General features: G+C 61.7%; 2 protein-coding genes across 10 annotated transcripts in view; one reads left to right on the top strand and one right to left on the bottom strand.

Moving 5' to 3' along the window:
• ALPK3 (alpha kinase 3) overlaps nt 1–12,765 on the top strand; it is a 52,763-nt gene extending 39,998 nt beyond the window's left edge. For all 3 annotated transcript variants that reach the window (XM_075897451.1, XM_075897450.1, XM_075897452.1), the window contains 9 exons: nt 1,703–3,617; nt 5,164–5,311; nt 7,457–7,584; nt 8,404–8,439; nt 8,789–9,063; nt 9,578–9,666; nt 10,119–10,336; nt 10,996–11,044; nt 11,426–12,765. In XM_075897451.1, coding sequence (XP_075753566.1) covers nt 1,703–3,617; nt 5,164–5,311; nt 7,457–7,584; nt 8,404–8,439; nt 8,789–9,063; nt 9,578–9,666; nt 10,119–10,336; nt 10,996–11,044; nt 11,426–11,765 — 3,198 coding nt within the window. In that variant the 3' untranslated portion in view covers nt 11,766–12,765. The remainder of the gene's footprint in view (nt 1–1,702; nt 3,618–5,163; nt 5,312–7,456; nt 7,585–8,403; nt 8,440–8,788; nt 9,064–9,577; nt 9,667–10,118; nt 10,337–10,995; nt 11,045–11,425) is intronic.
• A 2,925-nt stretch (nt 12,766–15,690) lies between these two features.
• The window catches only part of LOC102457463 (sodium/nucleoside cotransporter 1-like), a 45,689-nt gene continuing 36,452 nt past the window's right edge, over nt 15,691–24,927 (bottom strand). For 3 of the 7 annotated variants that reach the window (XM_075897453.1, XM_006128026.4, XM_075897454.1), the window contains exons 12-18: nt 24,196–24,326; nt 21,974–22,142; nt 19,385–19,582; nt 18,741–18,822; nt 17,924–18,022; nt 17,059–17,173; nt 15,691–16,200 (exon numbers count right to left, since the gene is read on the bottom strand). In XM_075897453.1, coding sequence (XP_075753568.1) covers nt 16,074–16,200; nt 17,059–17,173; nt 17,924–18,022; nt 18,741–18,822; nt 19,385–19,582; nt 21,974–22,142; nt 24,196–24,326 — 921 coding nt within the window. In that variant the 3' untranslated portion in view covers nt 15,691–16,073. Of the gene's footprint in view, nt 16,201–17,058; nt 17,174–17,923; nt 18,164–18,740; nt 18,823–19,384; nt 19,583–21,973; nt 22,143–24,195; nt 24,327–24,927 lie in introns of those variants that run through there. The other 4 variants (XM_075897456.1, XM_075897455.1, XR_012895809.1 and 1 more) reach the window with 4 other exon arrangements.

Here is a 24,927-nt window from a genome sequence, read left to right as displayed (position 1 = left end):
ACTCCAGCTATGTTAATTACGTAGCTGGAGTCGACCTACCTTAATTCGAGTTTCTCTGCCGTCCCCACAGTGGGAGGTCGATGAAAGCAAACGCTCCCATTGGCTTCCCTTACTCCTCGCATGAACAGGAGTACTGGTGCCAACAGGGGAGCCCTCTGAGTTCAGTCTAGCAGGTCTTTACTAGACCCACTAAATCGAACTCCAGAAACTCGATGGCAGAAGCGTCGATCGACCCCGTAGCAAGGACAAGCCCTTAGTGTGGGAGACACAACTTCCCCAGTGGCAGGTTCGAGCCTGAGGAGCGAATTCTGCATCCCAAGGCTCCCTACCGTCCGCTCTAAGCGCCAGGCACACGTCTGTGATCGTGCCTTCACTAGCACAAGTACAAAGCCGCATGGGTATTTAAAACAACAATAAAAATCTGCACCCCAATCCAACCAGACACTGAGGCGCTGAGAGAACGAACAGCAGGTGAGAGAAGCGAGTGCTGCTGCTCAGGGCACTGCTGGAAGGCACCATGCTGTGGCGGTGAGCGTGGTAAGGGGCCGTATAGGGAAGAGAATCAAATGCGATGGGGCCATGTTGCAGCCGTGGCCTTTGCAAGGCAGGCGCGTAGTTACAAGTGAGGGCCTGACTTTTCAGGGGTGCAGGAGCATGGGGCACTCTTAGACCATCAGGTCAGTATGGACCATTGTGACCGTCTAGTCTGGCCCCCTGCACATCGCAGGCCACAGACCCTCGCCCGGCCGCCCCTCACCTCTGGCTGAGCGACTCAAGTCCTCAGATCATGGTTTGAAGACGTCCGGTCACACACAATCCACCGTGACACTCGTTTAAACCGGCAACTGACCCGCTGTGCCCCAGGCTGCCAAAGAAGGAAAAAATCCCTCCAAAAATCCAGGGCCTCCATCCATCTGACCCAGAGGGAAATTCCTTCTTGACCCCAAATATGGCCTTCGGGCAGAGCAGGGGTGGGCAATCATTTTTTGCTGGGAGCTACTTCAGAAGTTTTTGAAGTGACCCCGGGCTGCACCAGAAGGGGCGGGGCCTCAGGCGGAAGGGGCGGGGCCAGGATAGTTCCCTCCTTCACCACCCACAGACCATGATTGGTCTGGGGGTGGGGGAGCATGTCAAATCTTTGCCCCCCCCCCCCAAGGTTCCCCGTAGGCGCCCATGCCCCTGGCAGTGGGAGGAGACTTTGCGCGCGTCCCCTGTCTGCCCCCAAGGCCAATCAGGGTTTGGGGGCGGGGGAAGCATGCAAAGTTTCCTCCCTACCTGCCAGAAGCACGTGGCTCTTCTAAGCAGCTCGTGCTCCTGGCAGGGTGGAGGAAACTGCGTGTGCTTCCCCCTGCCCCCAGGCCCTAATTGGCTGGGGAGCGGCAGGGTCTCTGCCGGCTGGATCAACCCTGTGGAGGCCCTTTTGCCCACCCCTGAGTTAGACCCAGAGCATGTGGGCAAGACCTACCAGGCAGACCTCCGGGAAAGGGTTCTGGGTAGTGTCTCAGAGCCTGCCCCATCTAGTGTCCCTCAGCACCAGTCAGAACCAGGCCCTCCCCGTTTGGTCCTTTCCCACAGAGGCAAGACGAGACCATGAGCCAATATTGTTCCCAGGCCCAGCCTAGTGTAGATGGGCCCACGGTGCTAAGTTAATGCCCAGTGGACCCAGGCAGTAGCGTAACCCTGGTTTTGCGTTTGTTCCTAGGCACGGGAGCTGGGATCGTCCTCTGCCAGCGACCTTCCGAACCACCCAGCGCCGGAGCCCAGGGAGCACACTGATCCTTGGGCCAGCCAATCACAAGAGCTCACCAGAGAGGAGCCCGCCTGCCCGGTGAGCGAGACGGCGCCGCCTGCGCAGCCAGTCCGCCCCAAGCCGCGAAGAAGGGGGGTGCGGAAATTAAGCCAAGAGAGTCCCCAGAGGCCTCCAGTTGGCTCCCCTGGCCTCACACAGCCCCCAGGGGGAGAGGTGGGAGCCGGGCACTCCCAGAATTTAACAGGCCAAGAGACCCAGCACAGGCCAACGCCAAGCGACGGGCGTGAGGAGCATGGGCCCGAATCGAAGGAAGAAAGTCCAGGGCCCGGTGGCAAAGCCCCCTTTCAGCCAGGTGCCTGTCGGAGCGGGGAGGGGGAGGCTGCAAAGAGAGCTCAGCCATTAACTGCCCAAACAGAGCCCACTGGAAGCTGGCGAGGGGGCGGCTTGTCCCTCTCCGAGGTGGAGGAGAGCCCCGGGGAGCCCTCCCAGGAGACCTCCCAGCAAGCGGCCGCTGTGGAGGATGGGATGCCCTGGGTGCCCAATGAGGCAGCCCCAGTCTCCGCCCCAGGGAGTAAGGAAGAGCCGTGTCCCATTTCCGTGCCTGGGAGCCCTGAGGCTACGGAGGCACCGGGCTCAGACTCCCCCTCTCCGGGCACAGAAGGCCTTGCTGAGGGGAACCAGATGGCAGCCCAGCCGCCCGGCAATGTGGAAAGTGAAATGGAGACAAGGCAAACAAAGGAATCTGCCCCAAGCCCGGCTGCCAGGCCTCCCCACGAGCCGTTCCCAGCCAGCGCCGCAGAGGAGGGCAGGGCCACGCCGACCCCTGAGAACGGGGAGGGAAGTGAGCAGAGAGCGGGGACAGCGGGGAGAAGCAGCATGGCCGCTACAGCCAAATCTGAGCTGAAAACGGAGGCGCCGCTAGCTCTGCGGGCAGAAGAGAGCGCTCCGGTCGGGGAGGAGTCCCTGGAGCACAAGGTCCAGCACCGAAACTTAGTGTCCTCCTTGAAGAACTATTTACTCCTGCTTTTGAACATGTCCTCGCCGGAGCCGGCTGCGAGTAAGGGCCCCTCAAAGGGAGCAGCCGCGACTGAGGAGACGGGGAGCCCGCCCGCTGGGGAGGAGAACACGCGGCCAGAAGTGGCCATCGCAGGCCTGAGCCCCAGCACATCAAGGAAAATCTTGGAACGGGTGCAAAATAACCAGCTCTTCCAGAGCGCAGAGAGCCTGTGTCTGAGCCCCCGCACGTCGAGAAGGCTCACGGGTATGATTAACCAAGAGTTAGTTTCCAGCAAAGAGGCTCTGGGGATCAGCCCGCTGGCCTGCAGGACACCGCCAGCCCAGGAGCCATCTGAATCCGAAGGCTCCCTGCTGCTGCCTGTCCCTTCTATCGTGGTGGGGAACGTGGCCCTGGAGAGAACAGGCCGGGCAGACGAAGGGCTTTCCGATCTGCCCCTCGAGAGCGGCACGAAGGAGAGCTCCAGCGAGGCGGGGGCAGCGTTACCTTGCGCCACGCCGGAGGAGCTGGCCTCCGGGGCGCGACGCAAAATATACCTGCCCAGAAGCAAGCAGGCGGAGGAGGCGGACGCTGCCGCCTCGGAGAGCCAAGTGCATCTGAAGAGGGACAGCCCCAGCGTGTCCCCCCGCCAGTGCAGGAAGAGCCTTGCTGTGTTACCAGCTCCTGCCCCAGCTCTGTCTCCTCCTACGGACCGACCCTCTCCCACCCTCCCCAGAAAGATGGCGACGCTCGAAGTTCCCAAGGCCTACGAGGAGCCCGCGGAGGACAGCAGTAGGGCCCCCAAAGGCCCTGAGGACCCCAAGCAGGAAGTGCAGGCAGGGGAGTCAAGGAAAACCAACAACCCATTTAAAGGTAAGAAAAGCAGGAGAGGCCTGGGGCACCCCCAGGCAGGACAGACACAGACCCTCTCTCACAGTGACCCCCCCCTGCATGCTGCCCACTAACCCTCAGAGTTTGAGAGCTGGGGGGGAGGGGTTACGTCAGCACGCAGCAGTGACTGCTGGGGCAGGAGCAGCAGGCGTAGGGAGCCACCAGGCCTCTGGGCAACTCGCAGAATGTGAAATCTCCACATGCTTCTCCTTCCTTTGACCCACAGCCCAAGGGGCATCTCCTGCCCCAGCAGAAGGCAGGCGAATGGAGAAATAGCGCAAGGGAAAAGAACCCTGCTGTTTTGGAGTCCGGGGTCCCCTCCCCTCAGCCCGGGCAGAGGAGGCTCCATCTCCTTTTCTGTAGTTTGGAAAGCGGAGCGGAACCCTGAGCAGGTCGCACCCCAGCGCCCTTACAGCTACCGAGTCAACCACCGGGTAGCGCCTGTACCCTGAGCACAGCAGCCCTGAGAGCAGGAGGCGCCCACGCCCAGCAGGCCCAGGCAGACTGGCTTTGCTGCGGCTTTCTAGGGCTTGGAGGAGCAGAGTCCGATCAGGGTAGGGCTGGGACCCAAAGGAGACCCCACAGTAACCCACGTGGCTGCTCACTGCGAGGCTCCCGGCGTTCGAGCGACCATGCCGGGATCACTCAGGTTCCCAGAGCCGGGACCTGCCCAGTCTCGGGGGGCGAGGGATCTAAGTGCTGTGCTGGTGGCACAGAGGCAGCATGGCCTGGGCTCCCTCCCTGGAAGAGACAAACCTGGTTCTGTGGGGGGCAGCGTTTGAACGAGCCTTGGTCGCGCTGCAGCGCCGGCCGATCTGTGTCATGCCCCGTGTGTAACAAGCGTGGATTTCACATCTCTGTTCTCGCCCCCAGAACGAGCGGGGTTGGATGCCACTGGCTGCCCAGCTAACAAGGGAGGGGATACGCACCATGCCGGAGTGGGGGTGCACACTCACTGGCGGCTCTCCACAGCCAGTGCTGCTGGGGAGCCTGTGCAAAGGAAGAGAGGAGCCTTCAGAGCTGTGAATCTGGGGTGTGTCTAGACTACATGCCTCTGTCGACGGAGGCATGTAGATTAGCCAGATCGGCAGAGGGAAATGAAGCCGCGATTAAAATAATCGCGGCTTCATTTAAATTTAAATGGCTGCCCTGCTCTGCCGATCAGCTGTTTGTCGGCAGATCGGGGGAGTCTGGACGCGACGCGACGACAAAGAAGCCTTTCTTGATCGGCACAGGTATGCCTCGTGAAACCAGGTGCAGTCTGCCTCCCTGAGCACTTCAGGGTGGACCTGGTATTGTTCTTCCTTTCCCATTGCGGTGAGCAGCCGGGGTGCTGCTGTAGTTTGGGTCTCTGTTTGGGTCACACTTGGCTGGCCGGCCTGCGAAAGCTGCACTAGGACTCTCTGCTAATCCCAGGGATGGTTGGCCAAGCACTGGGGAGCGGCGCGGCGAGAACTCCCTGCCCCGGCCTGGCAGTGGACTGCCGGGATTGCTGTTCGTCTCACACCGCTCCTTCCTTTGTCCTTAGCCCCCCAGCTGATTCGTAAGATCCGAGCAGAACAATTTTCTGATGCCTCAGGAAACCTGAAACTTTGGTGCCAGTTCTTCAATATTTTGAGTGACTCAAAGCTGACGTGGTACAAGGACGAGCTCCCTGTAGCAGAGGCCCGAAGGAGGTAACCTGCCAGCTTTGCTGCATTGTGCTCATCCGGTGGCGGCTGCATTAACTCTGGCTTGCATTGATCGGGCTCTGGGGTGTCTGCAGTCGGGAGATGTGATTGCAGCCCTGACTAGCTGTGATTTAGCAACATCAAGCCTAGGTCCGGTAACCGTAGTGTCTGGAGTTCAACCCCCGCACACGAGGGCTGTCTGGGCTTTACGGCTATTGTTACTCCAACTGGCTTTGATCTAGGCAGATTTTAGCTCATTTGGGTCTGCCTACCTGTGTGGCAATCACCCCCCCCACACACACCTTTGCCTTGGACCCACCCAGGTTATTTGGGGGTGAAGGTGCCCCCTGCTAACAGGCATCCCTTGGTATCAAGCTGAGGGACTCCAGGGTATTAGCACACGGCCCCCGGCTTTGGAGAGCCACAGTGAGACCAAAGGAACCAGAGTCGGTTCCTTGCTGACCACGAAGGTGAGAGCCCAGGGCAGAGAGCGAGACGACCAGGCCCTCACCAAGGCCCCTCCCTGAGAGAACATCTGCCGGCCTCTAACAACGGTGCGTCCTGGGACTGAGTGTTCGGAAGCAGGGCCGCACTGGCTGTGTCTACACTGGCATGAATTTCCGGAACTGCTTAAAACGGAATACTATTCCGTTTTCAGTTTTTCCGGAAAAGGAGCGTCTACATTGGCCGGCTGCTTTTCCAGAAAAGCCCTTTTTCCGGAAAAGCGTCTGTGGCCAATGTAGACGCGCTTTTCCGGAAAAGACTACTGGGCTGTCTACACTGGCCCTTTTCCGGAACAGTGTTCCGGAATAAGGACTTATGCCCGAGCGGGAGCAGAATAGTTTTTCCGGAATAGCGGCTGATTTTGTACAGTAGAGCGTCGTTACTTTTCCGGAAATTCAAGGGCCAGTGTAGACAGCTCGCAGCTTATTCCAGAAAAGCGGCTGATTTTCCGGAATAAGTGGCCCAGTGTAGACACAGCCACTGTGTCCAGAACCCCCATTCCCAACCCCTAATTCTGGAGCCACAGGGAGAGTGGGCAACACTGATAACGACCGGGGACAGAGTCTGCCCCGCACCCTAGCAAGTGGGCTCTGGGTTCAGCCACACACATGCTCATCTTGAGGGTACAAGTGTGTTTTGGCTGCATGAAGAGGGCCCCCGGCTTGATACAACCTCAGACCGGACACTTCTCTGTACGGAGCTGTGGCCCCTGTTCTTGGTTACACCCTTCCCGCACACAAGTGAAATGCCTGCAAACTGCATGGGGACTTTTTACAACCTCCTAAGAGGCTCAAATTAAATTTATGCCCCAGACTAAAAAACCTAGTAAGAGGACCAGGAACCTTGGCTAACCAATGAATTAACAGAAGCAGCTGGAATTAAAAAGACACCCTCTGAAAACTGGAAGATAAGTCCTACTGCAGAAAATAGATAGGAGCATCAACTCTGGCAAGTCAAGTGTAAAACTATAATTAGCCCCAAAAAAAATTTTGAAGAGAAACTAGCAAAAAACTAACAACCGACAGCAAACCAGTTTGTAAGTGGGATACTGGCTGAACCATCAGCGGGGCCCCGGCCCATCAAGGCACTAAAGGGGCACTCATGGACCACAAGGCCCATGCAGAGAAGCTAAATCAATTCTCTGCATCTGTCTTCACTGCAGAGGATGCGAGGGAGGGTCCCCACCTGCATCATGCTTTGTAGGTGATGCATCTTAGCAGCTGTCCTCCAGTCCTTCCAGCCTGCCTTGCTGGAGTTCCAGGGGGCTGCTGGGGAGAGGGTGGGGTCCCTCTTCCTTTTAATTCTCCCCAAGCACAGTGGACAGGAAACCGTAATAGTCCAGTAGTTCCGGAGTGTCACGAAGGGGTAAGGTTGTTTTCTGAGGCCCCCGCCCCGCCCCCCCCCGAGATCTCCCTGGGTCACAGGGGCAAATCCCTTCCTCGGGGTGCTGTCCCCGGTAGCGTTGGCCTGGCTTTTGGTCCACCCCCCCCCACACACACACGCCCCGCTGCGGCTCCGCTAGAATGCAGGCTCTGAGGGGTGGGTGTGTACAGCTCCTGCGGGCTGTGCTCCGCAGCTGGGGCTCCTAGGCCCTACCACAGACCAGACACTACAGCCTGGTCCCCGGCTGGCTCCGTCCTCTCTCAGCTCCGGCGACGAGGGGCAGGCAGCCCTGGCCATTGTGCAGGCGTCCCGGAAGGACTGCGGCGTGTACCAGTGCACCATCGAGAACGAGTACGGCTCCGACTCCACCGACTTCCTGCTCAGCGCAGAAGGTGAGGCGGGCGGGGGCAGGCGGAATGAGCTGAATCCTGGGCGACGGGCAGGAGAGGTGGGTGACAGGCAGTTGGGGGGCAGGAGCGGGGGTGGCCACTGAGTACTGTGTGATGGGGGCAGGAGAGTGGGGGGGGTCAGGGTGCAGGAGAGGGACTGGGACGGATGATGAGGAGAAGGGGGCGGTTGGGTGGCGGGGGCTGGGTACTAGGGTTGCCAGATGGTTTCAACAATAATACCGGACACACTTGCCATTCCGCCCCAATCTACGCTCCATCCGAGTTAGAAAACGCCCCACAATTCCGTTGTCTCCATGTGTGTCCCGAACAGGAAGCGCAAACACTGGACTGTCCGGTTCAAACCCTGGCAACTCTACTGGGTACCGGGTGATGGGGGCGGGGCGGCGGAGGCCGGAGTGGGGAGGGCAGGGGGCATGGCTGGTGGCTGGGAGCAGCATGGTAGCTGTGGGAGCCAGGAGGCTGCGATTCCAAGCTCCCGCGGGGGGAATGCGAGTGATACTTGGCCAGCAGCAAAGAGCCTTCTCCATGCGCTGCCCCCCAGAGATCTGACCCTGGGGCAGGGAACGAGTCCGGGCCTGGCGCTGTGAGTCCCTCCAGTGGCTGGGCCTGGCCCGTTCCCCTGAAGGGCAGCAGCTGGCCTGTCTGCCCGTCTCTGGCCAGGCGCCCTGGGCGACGGAGCTGCTCTGGGTGTCCCTGGGGTGCTCAGGGACGTGCCAGAGCCCAGGGCAGGGAGGGGTCTGGGATGATCGGCTCCTAGGTCCGGCCCCGTCAGGGCACTAACGACCTTCATTTCTCCTCCAGTGCTCTCGGGATTTGTCTCCAGAGAAGAAATTGAAGGTAAAGTGGGAGCAGCCGAGGAGCAGTGCGGGCTGCCCAGGCCATTGCTGCGGTGCCCGGTGTGGGGCAGGGTGCCCGGTGGGAGGGGGACCACACAGCCCAGCGTAGCTGGAGCCAGCCATTGCTCCCAAACGAGCCGGAGCCTGCGTGCAAGGGCTCGCGCCAGGCTCTGGCTCATGCCAGCCGGATGCCAGGCGTGCTGATCGCCACCTGTCGACCCGAGGGGCGCTAGCACTCAGGCGTTCCCCACTCCCTCCTGCGGGGCTGAGCCTGCAGCCCTCGCTACCCCCTGGGAACTAGGGGCCCAGCCTGCTGCCTGCTGAGCCCCTCGCTGCTTTCCTCCCGCTAGTCGGCGAGGAGATCGAAATGACCCCCATGGTGTTCGCCAAGGGCCTGGCCGACTCGGGCTACTGGGGGGACAAGTTCTTTGGGCGCATCGTGAGCGAGGACATGGAGGTGGGCGCCGGGTTCGTGCGCAAGGCCTGTCGCGTCAGGGCCATCTACGGCCTGGAGCCCGTCTTCGAGTCCGGTCGGACCTGCATCATCAAAGTGCACAACCTCATCGTCTTCGGGACCAAGAACGAGAACACCCTCATCGAGAAGAACTACGACATCACCATCCAGGTGGGCCCAGGCCACGCCCCCTCGTTCCTGCCATGTGGGGAGATTGGGCTTGTGTTTTATTGCTGGCATTGCACCGAGTGTGTCCCTCCCCCATCCGGCACACGGCTCCTGCCCCCCAACTCACTGCTGCTCCTCAGCACCTCCCTGTGCCCCCCAGCCTGTCTGGCCCTGGCCTCTGGCCTCGTCTCTCCTCCCACATTCCCTCTCCCAGCTCCGGAACACGCCTCCCCTTGCCCTGGCACAGGCTCCTGACCTGCTCCCCACAGCCTCTGCCCCTTGTGCCTGCCCAGCGGCCTTCCTGCTCCTCTGCTCCTGGCCTTGCTGCTGTCACACCAGCCTGCGGGGCTGGGGTCAGCACCTGCACCCTGCTCCCTAGCTATCCGGTACTCGCCCATCACCCACACAGGCTGTGGGCGCTCTGGGGCTGTCACCTTTGTCCTGGCACTGCCAGCGGGGGAGCAGGATGCTGAGCCCAGCTTGCTGGGGCAGGTAACGACTCTCTTTGAACCCCCAGGAGTGTAAAATCCAGAACTCCAGCCGGGAGTACTGCAAGATCTTTGCGGCTGAAGCCCGGGCCATCCCAGACTTCGGTGCGGTGCCCGAGTAAGTTGGGCCCCTACCCTCCATCCCGAGCATGCTGGGGCCACAGGGCAGCTTCATGGAGCATCATTGCGGGGATGGGTGTCTGTGGAGCACGCCGGGGCCACAGGGCAGCGTAGCCTCCTTCCGCACCGAGTGTCGGGGGGGTGGGAGCATGTGGTGGGTGGCACCAGAACAGTCGCCTCCCCCGGCTCCAGTGGCCTGTTTCCGGTCTCTTGCGCCCAGAAGCTGAATTGGGCGCATCGCGTGGGAAGGGCCCAGGGGCCTGGGGCTAACACGAGCGGGCCCCGAGACTGACATGGCTGATGTCTGGCAGCTCACGGTCAGGCCGGAGCTGGCCCAGTTGGGCTCTGGGCTGGGGTCTGCCAGGCGCTCTGCAAGCCAGTGGCGGAGCTGGGACGTGGGCCGACGTCCGCACTTGCCCTGGGCTGAGCCGGCCGTTTGCCATTGTCCAGGATCCTCCCTCTGTATCTCATTTACCGACCCGCCAACACGGTCCCCTACGCCACGCTGGAGGAGGACCTGGCGGGGCCCTTCGAGCGGCACTGCGGGAAGGAGCAGGACGGCAGCCTGGCCGTGCGGAGCAGCTCGGAGATCGCGCAGAAGTGCTGCGCCTTCCAGCACTGGCTCTACCAGTGGACAAATGGAAACATCCTGGTGACAGACATGGAAGGTACCGGCTGAGGCGGCGCCAAGCCCTGGGCTCCCTGCCCTGCCCAGGACGCTGCTAGGGATGTAAACGCCTGTTGAATTGGTTCCCCATGAGGTTTAAGTGGTTAACCGACTGGGGGGGGCTCCCAACTCCAGCCCCCTGGGGCCTGACATGCGGAGAATGCCTGGTCCCAGTGGAGCTGGTGGCGCTGCGGCGAAAGCTGCCACAGGGTGACCACGGGCAGCGCCCGCTCACAGCCCAACCTGGCCCGCTGTGAAATGTTCCATCTCTGCGCCCTGGGCCTCACAGTGACTCCATTAAGGGCCTGGCCGGTCCCAGCTCCCCCCTCAGCCTCAGAGCCTGGCACTGGGAGGAGGAATTCGGGCAGGGACTGAGTTCAAGGTGCAGTCAGAGGGCAACTCAGGGCCTAAGCATGGTTTGTTGGGACCCTGCAGGGACCCCGTACCAGTGCCCTTTGTGCCACCCAGCCCGTGCAGGGGTGGCTGGGACCCCCGCCTGTGCCCCTCCGCCCAGCCCACTACTGCAGAGAGCTGGCGCTCCCCACATGCAGCTGCCTTGGGCCAACTCTGCCCTGGGCAGTCGGTGGCCAGGCGCCTGCTGACGGCCATGGGAGCTGGCAGGGCTCCGCCTGAGGCTGGTGACTGTTCCCTTCATTGCAGGTGTGGGCTGGAGGATCACAAATGTGAGGATAGCGACAAAGCTGAAGGGGTAAGTGACTGGGCAGCTGGGGGCCCCCCTGCGCTGGGCTGCATGTGCCCCGCCCCATCGCTTGGCTGGACAGACATCCCTAGAGCTGTCCTGCACTGGTCAGCCGTGGGCCACCTCCCTGCTGCCCTCCCCATCACGCTCCAGCGCCTTGGGGGGATGGTGGGGGGAGGCTGGGTGAGAAGGCAGCACAAGGGCAGGGCCCGGAGGTGCTTTGAGCCTGTGCGAGTGAGCACAGTGCAGCAATGCTCTGAGCCCTTCTGACCCGCCAGCAGCCCCAGCCCCCGGGCTCCCCGCTTGCCAGGCCTGGGCTGCACGTGGGGTGGGCGCCCTGGCCAGAGCCCCTTGGCCGGGCGCTGGTGCTGAGCGTGAATCTGTTGGCAGGTACCAGGGGCTGAAGGAGAGCTGCTTCCCGGCCCTGCTGGACCAGTTTGCTGCTGTCCACCAGTGTAACCGCTACTGTGAGCTCCTGGGCCTGAGGAGTCTGGAGGCCCTGCAGCAGCCAGCCAAACCCAAGGGCTCCAAGAGCCCCTCCCTGGGCAGGAAGGCCCCGTCAGCCCAGTCCAGCCCCCAGCTGCCGAAGAAAGGCCTGGCGAGCCCCCAGGGCACCCGCAAAGGCGCCGTGAGCCCCAAGGCCTCTCGGAAATCCGCCGAAGCTGGGGAGGCCCAACCGGCCCCGAAGCACAAGGTGCAGGAGAGCGACAGGCCAGGCCTGCTGCAGTAGCCGCAGCCAGCCGGGCTGGGCTGCTCGGTGCAGCCACCGCGCACACCTGGACAGGGACCCTAGCATTGCTCCGGCGCCCCCGCGCTGCGCTGTGTGGTGTGCGAGTGAAGCCGTGGCGGCTGGCGCCAGCGCGGGGCGCCCTGTGCGTAGGCTAGTGGCTGGAGCTGGCTCGGCGCCCGGCAGGGCCTGCACAGCCGGGCAGGGAGCCCTGCGGCCTGTCTCTTACCTCTTTAGAGCAACAGTTCACCCAGGCTGGCCGAGCCTGCCACCGAGCCCCGCGGCCCGGGCTGGGCAGGCGCCCCAGCGCTGCCCCATGCCGAGGAGTTGGGGCAGTGCTCCAGCCTGGCCACTTGGGGCACTGGCCACTGCCTGCTGCTGACCCCGGCTCGTTTCCAAACCCCTGCTCTGGACAGCGCTGGCTCTTCCCGTCGGCCCCGGCCCCGGCTGTCATCCAAACAGCGACGAACAGAGCAGAGCGCCCTGCAGGCTGGTGCTCCTGTGTGTCCCATGGACTGTGCCAAGCCGCCCCACCGGCCTGCAGCGCTCCATGTGTGTCACAAAGGCCTCGTCCCCCCCCAGCTCCCAGCCTCTCCTGGTGTCTTCCCTCCATGTGCCCTGCTCGCCCCTTTGCCATACTGCCGTAGCTCCCCGCCTTGCTAGTTCAGCGCCTCTCTCCCGTCGCTCCTCTGTTGTGGGAGCTCACTGGACAGCCTGCTTGGCCCCTCTGTGCCCTGTGGGCATGGCCCTGCCTTGTGTGTGATGTCCTGGGCCCGGGAAGTCTGGCAGCCCCCAGGCCTTGCTACAGAACCAGGTGGCAGAGTCTTCGCTTCTGCCAGAGAGACGCCTCCCCCCGCAGCGTGAAGCCAGCCTTCCGCGTGTGCTTCACGCCTCCCAGTGCAGCATCCTCCCCACCTGAGACTGCAGAGAGGGGCCTCAGCTGGGAATGTGTTACCTTCGGAGCCCGTCGGGCGCAATTAAAGCGTCACCTCTTCGTTCCCTGGTTCCTAGAGCGGAAGGTGCCTGGTGCCGGGGCAGGGGGGGAGCGGGGACTGGGCTGGAGACAATGAGTTCAAGCCTCCTGCTCCTCTGAGAGAACATTTCAAACCTCCAAGGGGGAGGAAGACACCCCCACCCCCAGCCGAGCCAGGATGCACTGCAGCTCCCTCGCTGTCAACCCAAGGCCGCTTCCCCAGCTGCAGCCACACAGCCCCAGCCACTTCCGTCGCAGCAGGGCTGGGCTGGCGAGAGAACCCAGCCTTGGCCTGGCGAGCCCCTTTGTCCTCCGGCCAGGAACAGCCTCCCTGTGCGACCTGCCGAGAGCAGGGTGTGGCTGCAGCCGTGGGCGCACGTTGGCAGCTGGGCGGTGGGGGCGTTGCAGCAGCCCCTGGTGCTGGAGGGCTGCCGTCAGGGCTCTGCTCTCTCAGGCCACCGGGATGGCCCAGCCAGGCAGCCCTGAGTGAGCTTGTTGAAGCCTGGCCTGGCCCCTCAGCCCTGGTCGCGCTGCCACAGCACAAATGGGATTTAAAGCTGCCCTAAGGCAGAGCTGAGGATTCCCCCCTGAACCCAAGTCCGACCCTTGCTCCCCAGCTGCCAGCACAAGGGAGGAGGGAGCAATCCTGGCCCACAGCTGGTGCAAATCAGTGCAGCCTCGGGCTGTTCTCATGCTGGGGGTGCCGGCTCAGCAGGGGCAGAGGGCGAGTTCCCTACCTCCCTGGGCCAAGAGCTGCTCTGGTGCACCCGGGGGTCTAGCCCAGTCGTTGGCCATTTTCTGGTCTTGCTGATCTCGTCTGGGTTCTGGGAGGCTGGAACTGCCCTCTTGGCCGCTCCCTCCCAGCCGGCCGGCCAGGGGCTGCCGTGTTGTTTAAAGGGGCAGACACAGGCGTTGTGCTCTTCTCTGTAGCAGAGAACGGGGCCTGTAAATGCCCAGCTGCTTGCTCCAGTCTGAGGCCAGGGAAGCAGTTTGAGGAGTTGCTGAGTCTGGGGTAATTCACATGCCTGCAGTAGCTGGGGCTGTCGTTGCCCAGTGCTGGGGGCTCTCCCGGGCTCAGGTCATGAGGTGCACCCAAGACGCAAGCACCATGCTGCCCCTTCGCGTACCGCAGGCTGCTGAATGTCCCTGAGCAAAGTCTCCCCCCCCCCCAACTCCTGTTCTTTCTGTGCCCACGCCTGCCGAGCTCTACCCCAAGCCCCTTTCCCTGTGGGCGGTGCTGTGGGGTTTCACTGGGCTTCCCTTTGGGCTGCTGGCCTGGCAGTGGAAACAAGCCCAAACGAGCCTTGCCCAGCTCTGCCATCTCTGTAGGGGAACCCTGACCCTCCTGGGCTTGCCCCGCTCTGGGATCTCTGCACGGCTGGCTAGGAGAGGGCGGAGCAGGGGCCGAGAGGTGGCACCACAGTACTTTCCTCTCCTCCTGCTCCTCACACACCCAGACATGCTGCTGGCACCTAGCGCTGCTGCTGCAGCTTACACAGAGGCTGAGCTGAGCTGCCCCTAGGGTGCCCCCTCTCGGCCTGGGGCTCCCTAGGGAGGTGTAGGGAGCAGTCGCTGTCATGGTGCAGCATATTGGTCGCCAGTGACAGTCCCCTGCCCGGTGCTGCCCAGTTGCCTTGCCAGAGCAGGGCCCTCGGGAGCTCCTGCAGCCTGGGCTGGGCTTGAGCAGCTTGGATAACTTTGTGCCTCCTGGGCACTCGTTAGTAACCACTCTGTGCCCTGGGAGGCACCTGGAGCGTCCTGTCCCCCTTTGCCAGGCGACGAGCCCCTCCTGAGTCCTGGCAGATGCTCCTCCTGCCCTAGGCCGCCATGGGCCTCATGTGGCTGCTCCCCGCCCCCGTGCAAAGCTGCTGCCATTGGCGCCTGTGCCACGGAGCCTCATTCCAGACAGGGACCCTGCATGGCAGCGTGAGAGCAGCTGGGCCTGGCTGCAGCTCCCTGCCAAAGACACCTGTGAACAAGATGCATTTTGCAAGTTCCAGAGCTGCCTGAAAGGGGAGGGGCAGGCAGGGAACTGGGATGGACCAGGGTCCAGGGCAGATGTCAGGCGTGTTTTGAGTAACTCTCGAGGCTGCCCAGGATTTCCCCAGAACCAGGCGCCCCCAGGGAGGTGTTTGTTCAGCTGTTCCTGCAGCACTGCACTGCCCCCAGCCTGGGCCTGGCACTAGCATTAGGCTGCAGCCCTGGGGAACTTGCCCTGCAGCCGGCCTTGCCATTGTGCCCCCCCCCCCCGTTCTTGGAGAGTTCCCAGGTGACTCCTTGCTCCAGGCATGGGGCAGCTTAGAGCTGAAGGGGCAGCTCAGCATGCCCAGAGGGCACTGGGTCTAGGAGCTCCCTGGGGAGCTGTGGTCAGGCTCCTAGGTGTGAAGGCAGGAGGGGCCAGTCTCACAATGCAGTGGGGCTGGGGGCCAGGGAGGAGGGTCTGTTTCTACAAGCTGACCGGGGCGTGTCTCATTTTGGAACTTGTGAACCAGGGGGCGGGGGCCGAGCAAGTAAAGCCCCGAGCTCCAGGCCAGAGGGGAACATTAGACCATTTAACCCGGCTACTCACGTGCCGCAGGCCAGAGAGCCTCGCGCCTCACCCCTGAGCTGGGACAGGAAGGGGGGTGGCTAAGGCACGTCTCCCAGAAAGCGGGGACACCAAGAGCTGGCGAAGGCCTCACGTCCCTTGGGAGCCTGCGCCACTGGCTGCGCCGCTCCCTGCTATGTGCTCATTCTTGGCATCCGGCCCCTCCGCCTTGCTCTGCTTTTGTCTGCTGGGGAAGGGTGGGGGGTTGCGCATGCCTGAAAATCAGGCCCCAGAGCTCTGAACCCTGAACATTTGGCCTGAATGCCGCAGGCGAGGCAAGGTGGCCCTCCCCAGGGGCAGAGTCCCACTGGCTGAGGGGCGGTGGCATGGTCCAGCCAGGAACACCGCAAACAACTGGCAGGCACCCAGGGCTCTCCAGGGTTTTAGTAGCAGGTAGTTTTGACATAAACAAAGCCTTGGGGCGTGAGCCAAAGTCCCCAGCAAGTCCTACCAGAAATGGTCCAATACTGCTGCTAAGGCCTGGGTCGTCAGGCAGGCCCAGCTTGGGGAGGGCCGACCTGGGCAGTTGCTGTGATCCACCCTAGTGGGCACAGACCCAGGGACTGGGGGAGGAAACCCCATCAAGGGCATAGGGCTGCTGGCTGTCCTGTGCTGTCCAAGGAGGAAAGGCCGATGGGGCTGTGCGCTTGGTGCTGCAGAAGGTGAGGCCAGCACCTGTTCCCACAGTCTACATGGGCTCTGGTAGCTGGCGCCGAGGCCGAGCGCTGGTTTGGGCACCTGCCCATCTCCTCTAGGGCTGCCCCACACAGACTGTGTTGTTGTAGTGCCCGCAGCACTGGGCCAGAGATGCCGTGCTGCTCTCCAGGCCTTCCCAGATGCCGGTGAAGGACAAGGTGCCGTTGCTGCTGAGCACCGTGCTGGAAGGGAGAGCGCAGTCAGGGTTGGGCACCAGACAGACACCTTGCCATTGGAATCACCCTGGGACGCCATAACCCGTGCTGCCAGTGGCCAGTATCGGCGTGAATGCCAGCCACGGTGATGCTATTTTGGGCCTGCATTCCACTCTGTGAATCTCCCGGGGATAATAATAATAATATAAATAATGATGGAGATTGCCTATCTCCTAGAACTGGAAGGGACCGTGAAAGGGTCATTGAGTCCAGTCCCCTGCCTTCACAGCAGGACCAAGTACCATCCCTGACAAATGTTTGCCTCAAATCCCTAAATGGCCTCTGCAAGGATTGAACTCACAACCCTGGGTTTCGCAGGCCAATGCTCAAACCACTGAGGTTGGGCTCTGTCTTCTAGGCCCAACCTCTCCCACGTTCCCACCCGCCCAATGAGCACCAAACCACCTGTCCCACCATTCCCTGGGCTGGGAGCCCCTCCTCACGCTGCGCAGCCTCTCAGCTGAGCCCCTGCCCAGGCATCCCATACCCAGCTCAGCCCGTCCCGCAGTGCACACCTTCCCTGTCCCTCCTCCCCACCTTCCCTGCACCAGGATACCTCATGCTGCAGTTTTTGTCCCCAGCTGGGTGACCTTTTTTGCACTAAAAGGGGTTTTTTCATTCACAGTGAAGGTGGAGCTCCCCCAGTGGCAGCAGGGGGTTCCATGCCAAACCAGGCATCCGCCGCAGGGGGTACCGTCTATACTGGGCATCAGCCACCCTGGATTGGTGCGGGTGGGTCCAGGTCCCATTAGCTCCCAAAGCACCAGCTGCCTGACGCAGAGGCAGGCCAGCCAACCGTGGGCCAGTGCAAGGCACAACACTCACTTAGCAAACAGCTGCCGGCAGCACATGTAGATGTCGTAGCTGGTGGTGTTGAAGGTGGCGGCTCTCAGGAAGGCAGAACAGTCGGTCACTTCCCCTCGGGGCACGTACAGGATGCCTGGGGGCAGGAGAGCCTGTTAAAGGGTTGACTGGGAAGCCCTTGTGTTCCCCCAGTGCCCAGAGGCCTGGAGCGGGACACAGCATAAGGCCCTCAGAAGGAGCCTCTCCCAGGCTGCAGGCACAGCCAGCCCCTGGAGCTGCCAGCCCTGCCGTGGCTTTGAGCCATGGCAGAAAGCTGCTATGGCCCAGGCCCACCTGGGAGTCAGTGCCACCCTGGGGAGCTGGAAAACAGGGACCAGGCCACCCACTGCCAGGGCTTCAGGGAGGCAGGAGGGAGGGAACTCCTGCTGCTGGCATTGGCCCCCTGGCCCTATTCCCCTGGGTCACCTTGGTTGGGGGAGGCAGGGCCTGGGGCAGAGGGGGTTTGTCCCAGCTCTTCCCCAAGATGGAGGTTCCTATGGTTGGTGGCCTCCTGGGTCCTCCCTCACCAGTTGTCTCTGGCCCCAGCAGGGGCTGACCCAGGTTCCCCATCACCGCCTGTGGTGGCCGTACACTGCCAGGGCCCCTTTTCGACAGGATTTTCCGGCAGGAAACTAGACGCTCGGCTCAGGTCACTAGTAAAACGACTTTGAGGGGGTTGTCTGGTCCTTGTTGAGTCCCAGGGAGGTTGTGTCTGGCGTGAGGGCATGGGCCAGCGTAGAGCACTGTGAGCCTATCCGCCATCGCTCCCCCATTCTGAGGGACTGACCTGGGGTCGCAGATTATCTGCCCCCACCCCCCAGCAATTTCTCAGTTCACCTTCCCGTACCTGCCACACAAGCATTGAGCATAGAGACACAGGCCCCGGTGAGCAACGCGCGCAGCACGATTCTCGCAAACTCACTCTTCCGCTGAGGCACCATGGAGGCTACGGGGGACAGAGGACACAGATTGCGCCCAGTCGCCTAGAAGCCAGTTGGGAGTCAGGAAAAGCCGGGTAGGGGCCACTGATGGCCCCCTGCTGCGGCGGCCTGTGGCTCTGGGCGATGCGCAGGACACGGTGGCTGGGCTGGCAGCAAGGGAATTCCCTTTATAACAGAATCGCCCTGCTCACTAAGGGATGTTTGTGTCTAATTTGAACTGGGGTAGCCCAGTAACTAGGTGAGAGGAGTCACAGCCCTGAGTGGCCACGACTGGTGGGAAGGGCTGGTCTCCCATTGCTTGTTTCTCTAGAGTAGATGGTTAGTGATGCTGGTGCTCAACAACGTAACTTCGCCCCTTCCTCCCAGCAGGCCACAAAGGCACCATGTGGTCTGCCCAAGAGTCATCACCAAGGGCCTGGGCACGGGGCATCAGGAGACGTAAATTCCAGCTCTGTGGCCGGGTGACTGGAGCCCAGTCCCTGCCCCTCAGCATCTATTTCTCCTCCCACTGGCATGTCTTGTCCACGCAGATTGTGGCAGAAATTCATTGTGTCTGTGTCCCGCATGGAATGACCCCCCCCTCCAGGCGGAGCCTGGCACAGCTCCCTTGGCAGGGAGCGGTTAAGTAGGGCCCTGATCCTGGTCTTGGGGCCTTCCCCCAGCAATACCCCACAGGCTTCACTCCTGCTCGCAAGCCCCCATCCCCTTGCACTGCAAACTCACTCAGGCCTCCCAGCATGATCCCGATGGAGCTGAGATTGGCGAATCCACAGAGGGCAAAGGTGCTGATGGTTTCAGCTCGCATCTAAATAGTACAACAGCAGATGAGAGGCACCATGGAGCCACCCCCCCCCCCATGACAATGGGCCCTCGCCCCCCCTCCACCCCCCGCCTCTGCTTGGGAGAGCCGCCAAGAGCTCCTCCCTTTAACAGGGAGGAATGGTGCAAACCGGAGCAGCGCAAGCCAGAGGGAGGGGCACTGCAGGCACTCGCCCCTCCCCACACAGCTCAGTGTTGGCAGCACCCACCCCTGGCCAGGTGCTGCTATCTGCCAAAGCAAGGTGCTGCTTCCAAGGTGCCCCTGGGCCTGCCATGCCGGCGCCTAGGCACCCATCCCTGCTTGGTGGCAGCTGGCACTCGCTGGACAGCCTGGCGCTTTCTGCTTCAAGCCAGAGGCAGAGCCAGGCTGGCGCTGCCCGGACCAGGATGTCCGAGACACTAGGCAGATTGTTTCTAAGCTGTGCGCTGAACCCCCATCCGCTCCTCCCTGCAGCCCACCCCAATACCCAGAGTCCCTGAGCTCAGCCCCCAGCCCTTCACGCCTGCTGCTCGGCCCCTTCCCCAGCGTGCCAGCTGGTGGCTCTCACCGAGATCCACTGCTTGCGGCCCCCACTCCACTCCTCCAGCCCCGCCAGCCGGTTCTTCTTGTACCGGGACAGCTGCTCGTAGGCCACAAACTCGTTCAGGAAGATTTTGATGCCAAGCAGCTCAGCCACCAGTGGCGAGTCTTCCCAGTCTGCCCCCATGAGGAAGGCCACGGGCATCAGGACGTAGGAGCAGATTACCTGGGACAGAGCCCCGGGGGGGAAGGGAGTGTGGGGGTTAACACCTGATGTGTGTGTGACCCACACCCTTCCCTGGGCTGCTCCCCCACTGCCCAGCGCCAGCCTGCACTGGGTGTGTTGCTGCAGACCCCTGGCGGGGGCTGGGCCGTGGTTCGCACCTTGCAGCTGCTCCCAGGGGCAAACAGGGTCACACTGTCCCAGGGGTGCTCACACAGCAGAGTTGCCAGAACACCTGCCTGAGAGGAACCCTGGTGGCTCTGGTGAGCGCCAGTGACCGGGCTGTTAAAAGCTCGGCTGGCGGCTCAGGCAGGCTCCGTGCCAGCTCCCCGGAAGGGGCCATGTCTCTCTGGTGTCTATGCAGAGGCTCTGTCCCCACTGGTCCCCTGGGCTGGGAGCCACGGCCAATGAGAGCTGTGGAGACAGCGCCTGCAGGCACACAGAGCCCCCTCGCTGTGCCTCCTCCTAGGATCCAGAGCCGCCTGAGGTAAGCGCTGCCTGTGCCCCAACCTCTGCCTCAGCCCTGAGCCCACTCCCTATCCCTGACCTCGCCCCGGAGGCTGCACCCCCCCCCCCCGCCCAGAGTCTGTAGCCTGTCCAAACCCCCTGACCCCACCCCAGTTCCCTTCCTACACCCTAACTGCCTCATCCCCAGCACTACTCCAGAGCCTGCACCCCTAGCTGGAGCCCGACCCCCCACACACACGCCAGCCCCTGCTCCAGGAAAGGAGAGGTGGAACGTGAGTCCTGGGTGTGGAGGTGGGGGGAGCCGGGCAGGCTGAGCGAGGAGCAGCATTTCTGGGGGCCAGGACTGCCACTGTCAGAAGGCTTGGAGGAGGCAGGCAGCAGGAGCTCGGTGATCCAGCCACGCGAAGGCGGTGAGAGCCATGATGCTGGGCTGGGGCAGGGATCCTGGAGGAGAAGAACATCTCTGGGGACAAGTCGGGTTTGTGCTGATGTAGGTGACGGGGCTGAGTAGTGGGTTTCTGAGTTGGGAGCCCCTGCATAGGCCTGAGCAGCAAGGGCAAAGCCTGGGGAATCCCAGGGAGGGGAGAAGAGGCCGGTGGAAGCAAGAGGGTGAGTGAGAGGCAGTGGGGAGTAGGGCTTGAGGGAGGGTGCAGAGGGGGCAGGAAGAGGTGGAGTGAGGACAGAACCTTGGGGAGGGAGCAGGGGTGGGAAGAGGTGGAGAGAGGGCGGAGCAACGGCAGAAAGAGGTGGAGCGAGGGGAGGCCTGGGGGGAGGAGGCGAAGCAGGACAAGAAGAGGTGGAGCAAGAGCTGAACCTCCAGGGAGGGATAGAGTTGCCAGGTGGTTTCACAAAAAATACTGAACACCCCCCCTCCCCCCCAAAAAAGCTCAAAATTCTGTTGAGGAAGAAAAAAAAGATCAGAGCCAAAATGGAGTCGTGGTCCCTTTAATTCCCAAGCTGCTCCCCCTGCCCCAAGCTGCACCGCATGTCCCAAGCAGCCTTCCGTCAGGCGCCCAAGCCGAGCCTCGGGAAAACCAGAAAGCGACACATTTTAGATATTCGGTATTTTCTGAATTTTTTTACCGGACAGAAGGTGCAAATATCAGGCTGTCCAGTTCAATACCAGACACCTGGCAACCCTAGAGAAGGGGAGGAGCAAGGACAGGAAGAGGTAGGACAAGGGCAGGGCCTTGGGGAGGGAGAGTGGCAGGAAGAGGTGGGACAAGGGCAGGGCCTTGGGGAGGGAGAGTGGCAGGAAGAGGTGGGACAAGGGCAGGGCCTTGGGGAGGGATGAAGCAGGAAGAGGTGGGACGAGGGCAGGGCCTTGGGGAGGGAGAGTGGCAGGAAGAGGTGGGACAAGGGCAGGGCCTTGGGGAGGGATGAAGCAGGAAGAGGTGGGACGAGGGCAGGGCCTTGGGGAGGGAGAGTGGCAGGAAGAGGTGGAGCGAGGGCAGGGCCTTGGGGAGGGAGAGTGGCAGGAAAAGGTGGGACGAGGGCAGGGCCTTGGGGAGGGAGAGTGGCAGGAAGAGGTGGGACGAGGGCAGGGCCTTGGGGCGGGAGAGTGGCAGGAAGAGGTGGGACGAGGGCAGGGCCTTGGGGCGGGAGAGTGGCAGGAAGAGGTGGGACGAGGGCAGGGCCTTGGGGCGGGAGAGTGGCAGGAAGAGGTGGGACGAGGGCAGGGCCTTGGGGAGGGAGAGTGGCAGGAAGAGGTGGGACGAGGGCAGGGCCTTGGGGCGGGAGAGTGGCAGGAAGAGGTGGGACGAGGGCAGGGCCTTGGGGAGCGATGAAGCAGGAAGAGGTGGGACGAGGGCGGGCTGCTGGCGGGGTCAGAGGAGGCCGTGTGAGACGAGGGGTAGAGCTAACGAGCACAGAATGGGGCGACTCCGTGCAGGCGCGGGCAGCCCCAGGTGCTCAGCCTGGCAGTACCTGAAATGAGAGCTCCTTGATGTTCACCATCTCCCCGAACCAGGCCAGGGCAGCATTGATGAACTTCAGCACAGCCAGGAAGGCGATCAGGTTGGCAGCTATGTTAGCGACCAGCCCCACGGAGGCAGCCGCACCATTGCTGGCAGCTTCCAAGATGTTCTGCTCGGTGCTGGTGGCACAAGAATGGTCAGTGGGGAGAGGGCTAGTGCCAAATGGCAGAGGGCTCCCTGTTCTGTAAAAGCAGCTTGTGTCAGACTTTTCAATCACGCTGCCCCTAATTCCACACCACTGCTGTGGTCCCGAGCCATCGGGGCAGTGTGGGAGTGGACGTCTCGGCACTGTCACTGAGATGTGTGTGCAGGGACAGAGAAAGGCCAGTCGTACTATAGGGTTTAGAAATGTGCAGCTGTCTACCTGTGAGTCTGTTTGTTCACAAACTCCTCCTATACGGTAAGTGCTGGGACCACCACATTGGGTAGGCAACGTCCTCTTACCCATCTTAAAGCCAGGTCAGGGCTTGGCCGTGGCAGGGCAATGGGATGTGCCTGGAATTCGACTGTTTCTCATAAAATGGAAAGGGAGAGGTCTGGCAGGAGGGACAGTTATACCGTAGAATGACCACAAGGGGGCCAGAGATGGGGACCCGGACAGCTATTGATCCCATTGGGCCAGCAGGGGGTGGGGTGGAGAAAGGGCCAGCTATCTGCTATATATTTCAGAGAGTCTGTCAGTTTGTGTGTCTGTCTGTTACCCAGCCAGGGGACATGCACCCCTCCCCAGCCTGTTCCCACTGCCACTGCCACTGCAACCGCTATGGAGAGGTGCGTCTCACCTGGCTCCAAGCTACTGCGTAGATCGAGGGCTGGGGTTTTCCTCTCTCCCCAGGACAGCCTGCCTACCGAAACCCTCATGCCCAGCCCCATCCCAGAGCAATGATTTAAATGTAGAAAAACAAAATGTATTTGAGTTAAGGACCCAAGCAATGCTGGGTAAATCTTCTAGTGCATGGTTCTCAAACTTTTTGGCCCATGGCCTACCTGGCTCAATGCAAACCTTTCTGCGGACCACCAGCTGCTAATGGAAACGTACCGTTAATTATATAATTACGCCCATGCAACTTTGCTAGTGCTGCAGCTAGGGACGATGGTTTAATTTAACCAGTAAGAAAGGAAATATTAATCACAAGTATGAAACAGATTAAGCGCTTTAACTTTCTCATGTTACTTTACAAACTTCATTTAAAAAAAAGTAAAATATTAATTTATGTCCAACACAAAAGCTTTCAATGTTGTCTATTTATGGCAGGGCTGGGGAACCTTTTTTGGGTCGGGGGCCACTGACCCACAGGAAAATCAGTTGGGGGGCCACACAAGTGAGAAGCAAAAAAAACCCTCCAAAGCCCCCCACTCCTCACTGATGTGGCTCCCCGACTGAGACACCTCACTCCCCTGGTGCTTCAGCCCCATGGGGGAGTGTAAGGGGGAGGGACAGGGAGGACTGAGGTTCAGGGCTTCCTATGGGCCAGATTTACTCTTCTGGGGTTAGTGGATTTTGTAGACCCCCCCACCAGGCTCTGAATGTGTCTGGGTAAAATATGAGGGGTTCAGAGCTGTCAGTGAGTGGGATAGTGATGGGGATGCTGGATCTGGGGGGTAGGTGGGGTGCAGGAAGGGGTTAGAGCGTGAGGTCTGGGTGGGAGGTAGGATGCAGGAGCAGGCTAGAGATAGGTTGCCTGGCCGGGGGGAGGGTGCATGAGCAGGCTGGGGGTGTGGGGTCTCAGCAGGGGGGATGCATGAGGGGCTGGAGGTGGGGGGGGGTGGGCATGGGAGGTGGAGGGCACTTGCTTTCGCACCTTGTGCCATTCCCAGCACCATGTTCTGGGCACAGCCTCCTGCTGCTCCCATTGGCAGGAATCTGGTCAATGGAAGCAGCTGGGAAAGCCTCAAGGCAGCGCGAGCCAGATCCGGCAAGGAGGCGTGGGTCTTTCTTCCCCGCCCCCCAGAAGGAAGCAGGTGCCCCAACCTCACGGGGATGGGGACACCAGGCTGGAGTGCCAGTGCAGGCTCCCCGTTGTGGGGGGAGTGAAGGGGGCTGAGCTCGTGCTGCAGACCACTTGCAAGGTGTCCATGAGCCCCAGTTTGAGAACCACTGCCCTAGAGCAAAGGTGCCTAGCCAGTGCCAGCTGCTGTTAGCCTCCACCACCCCCGCACTGCACCACTCACCCTCTGCTGAGCTTCACGCCTTCCTTGCTCTTGAATTTGGACTCTTGCACTTCTGGGTAGACCAGCTTGGCCATGCCGAGAGCACAAGGCGCAGCCATGACAGAGGCAGCGATGAGCGAGGCCGGGTCAATCTGCAGCATACACAGTGGGGAGGTTCCTAGAGGTGAGCCCTGGCACAGTGCCCAGGAGTGCCCGCTGGCAGGATGCACGGGCACCTCATACCCCCAGCTCTGCCGGCACGGGGCACACTAACACTACTAGGCGCCTGGTGTGAGCAGCAGGGCAGCAGTGACAGGAGAACCAGGGGCTTGCTGCACCTGTCACACCCCAGCCTCCATTTACCTGCCCCCAGGACAAGCATGACAGCAGCTGGTGTTTACAGGCTTCAGGCTGGACAAAGTGTCAGGGCTCCCAGCCTGCCCAGTGCTATCAGGGCTCAGACTCACCCAGGAGAGGGGGAGGCAGGTCTGTCCCATGTCCAGCAGCTGCATGGGCATAAGACAGGCTTCTGGGGGGCTTTATGGAAGGGGGTTCTGGCTCGTGTGGAGATCACAGCACAGCGAGAGCTGGCCGAGAGCACACGGCTCAGCCTGAGTCCAAACAGCCGCACCACAGCTGCCCAGCCCCACGAACCCGAGTCAGCACCCCGGCCTGGCTGCGGGCTCAGATTCCAGTGTAGACGTCCCCTGGAAGGCTGGAATACTTTGGTCTGAGTCCCGTTGCTGCGGCTCG

Source organism: Pelodiscus sinensis, chromosome 14 (assembly GCF_049634645.1).
Source record: "Pelodiscus sinensis isolate JC-2024 chromosome 14, ASM4963464v1, whole genome shotgun sequence".
NCBI lineage: Eukaryota > Metazoa > Chordata > Testudines > Trionychidae > Pelodiscus > Pelodiscus sinensis.
This window is presented reverse-complemented; position numbering and strand designations above follow the sequence as displayed.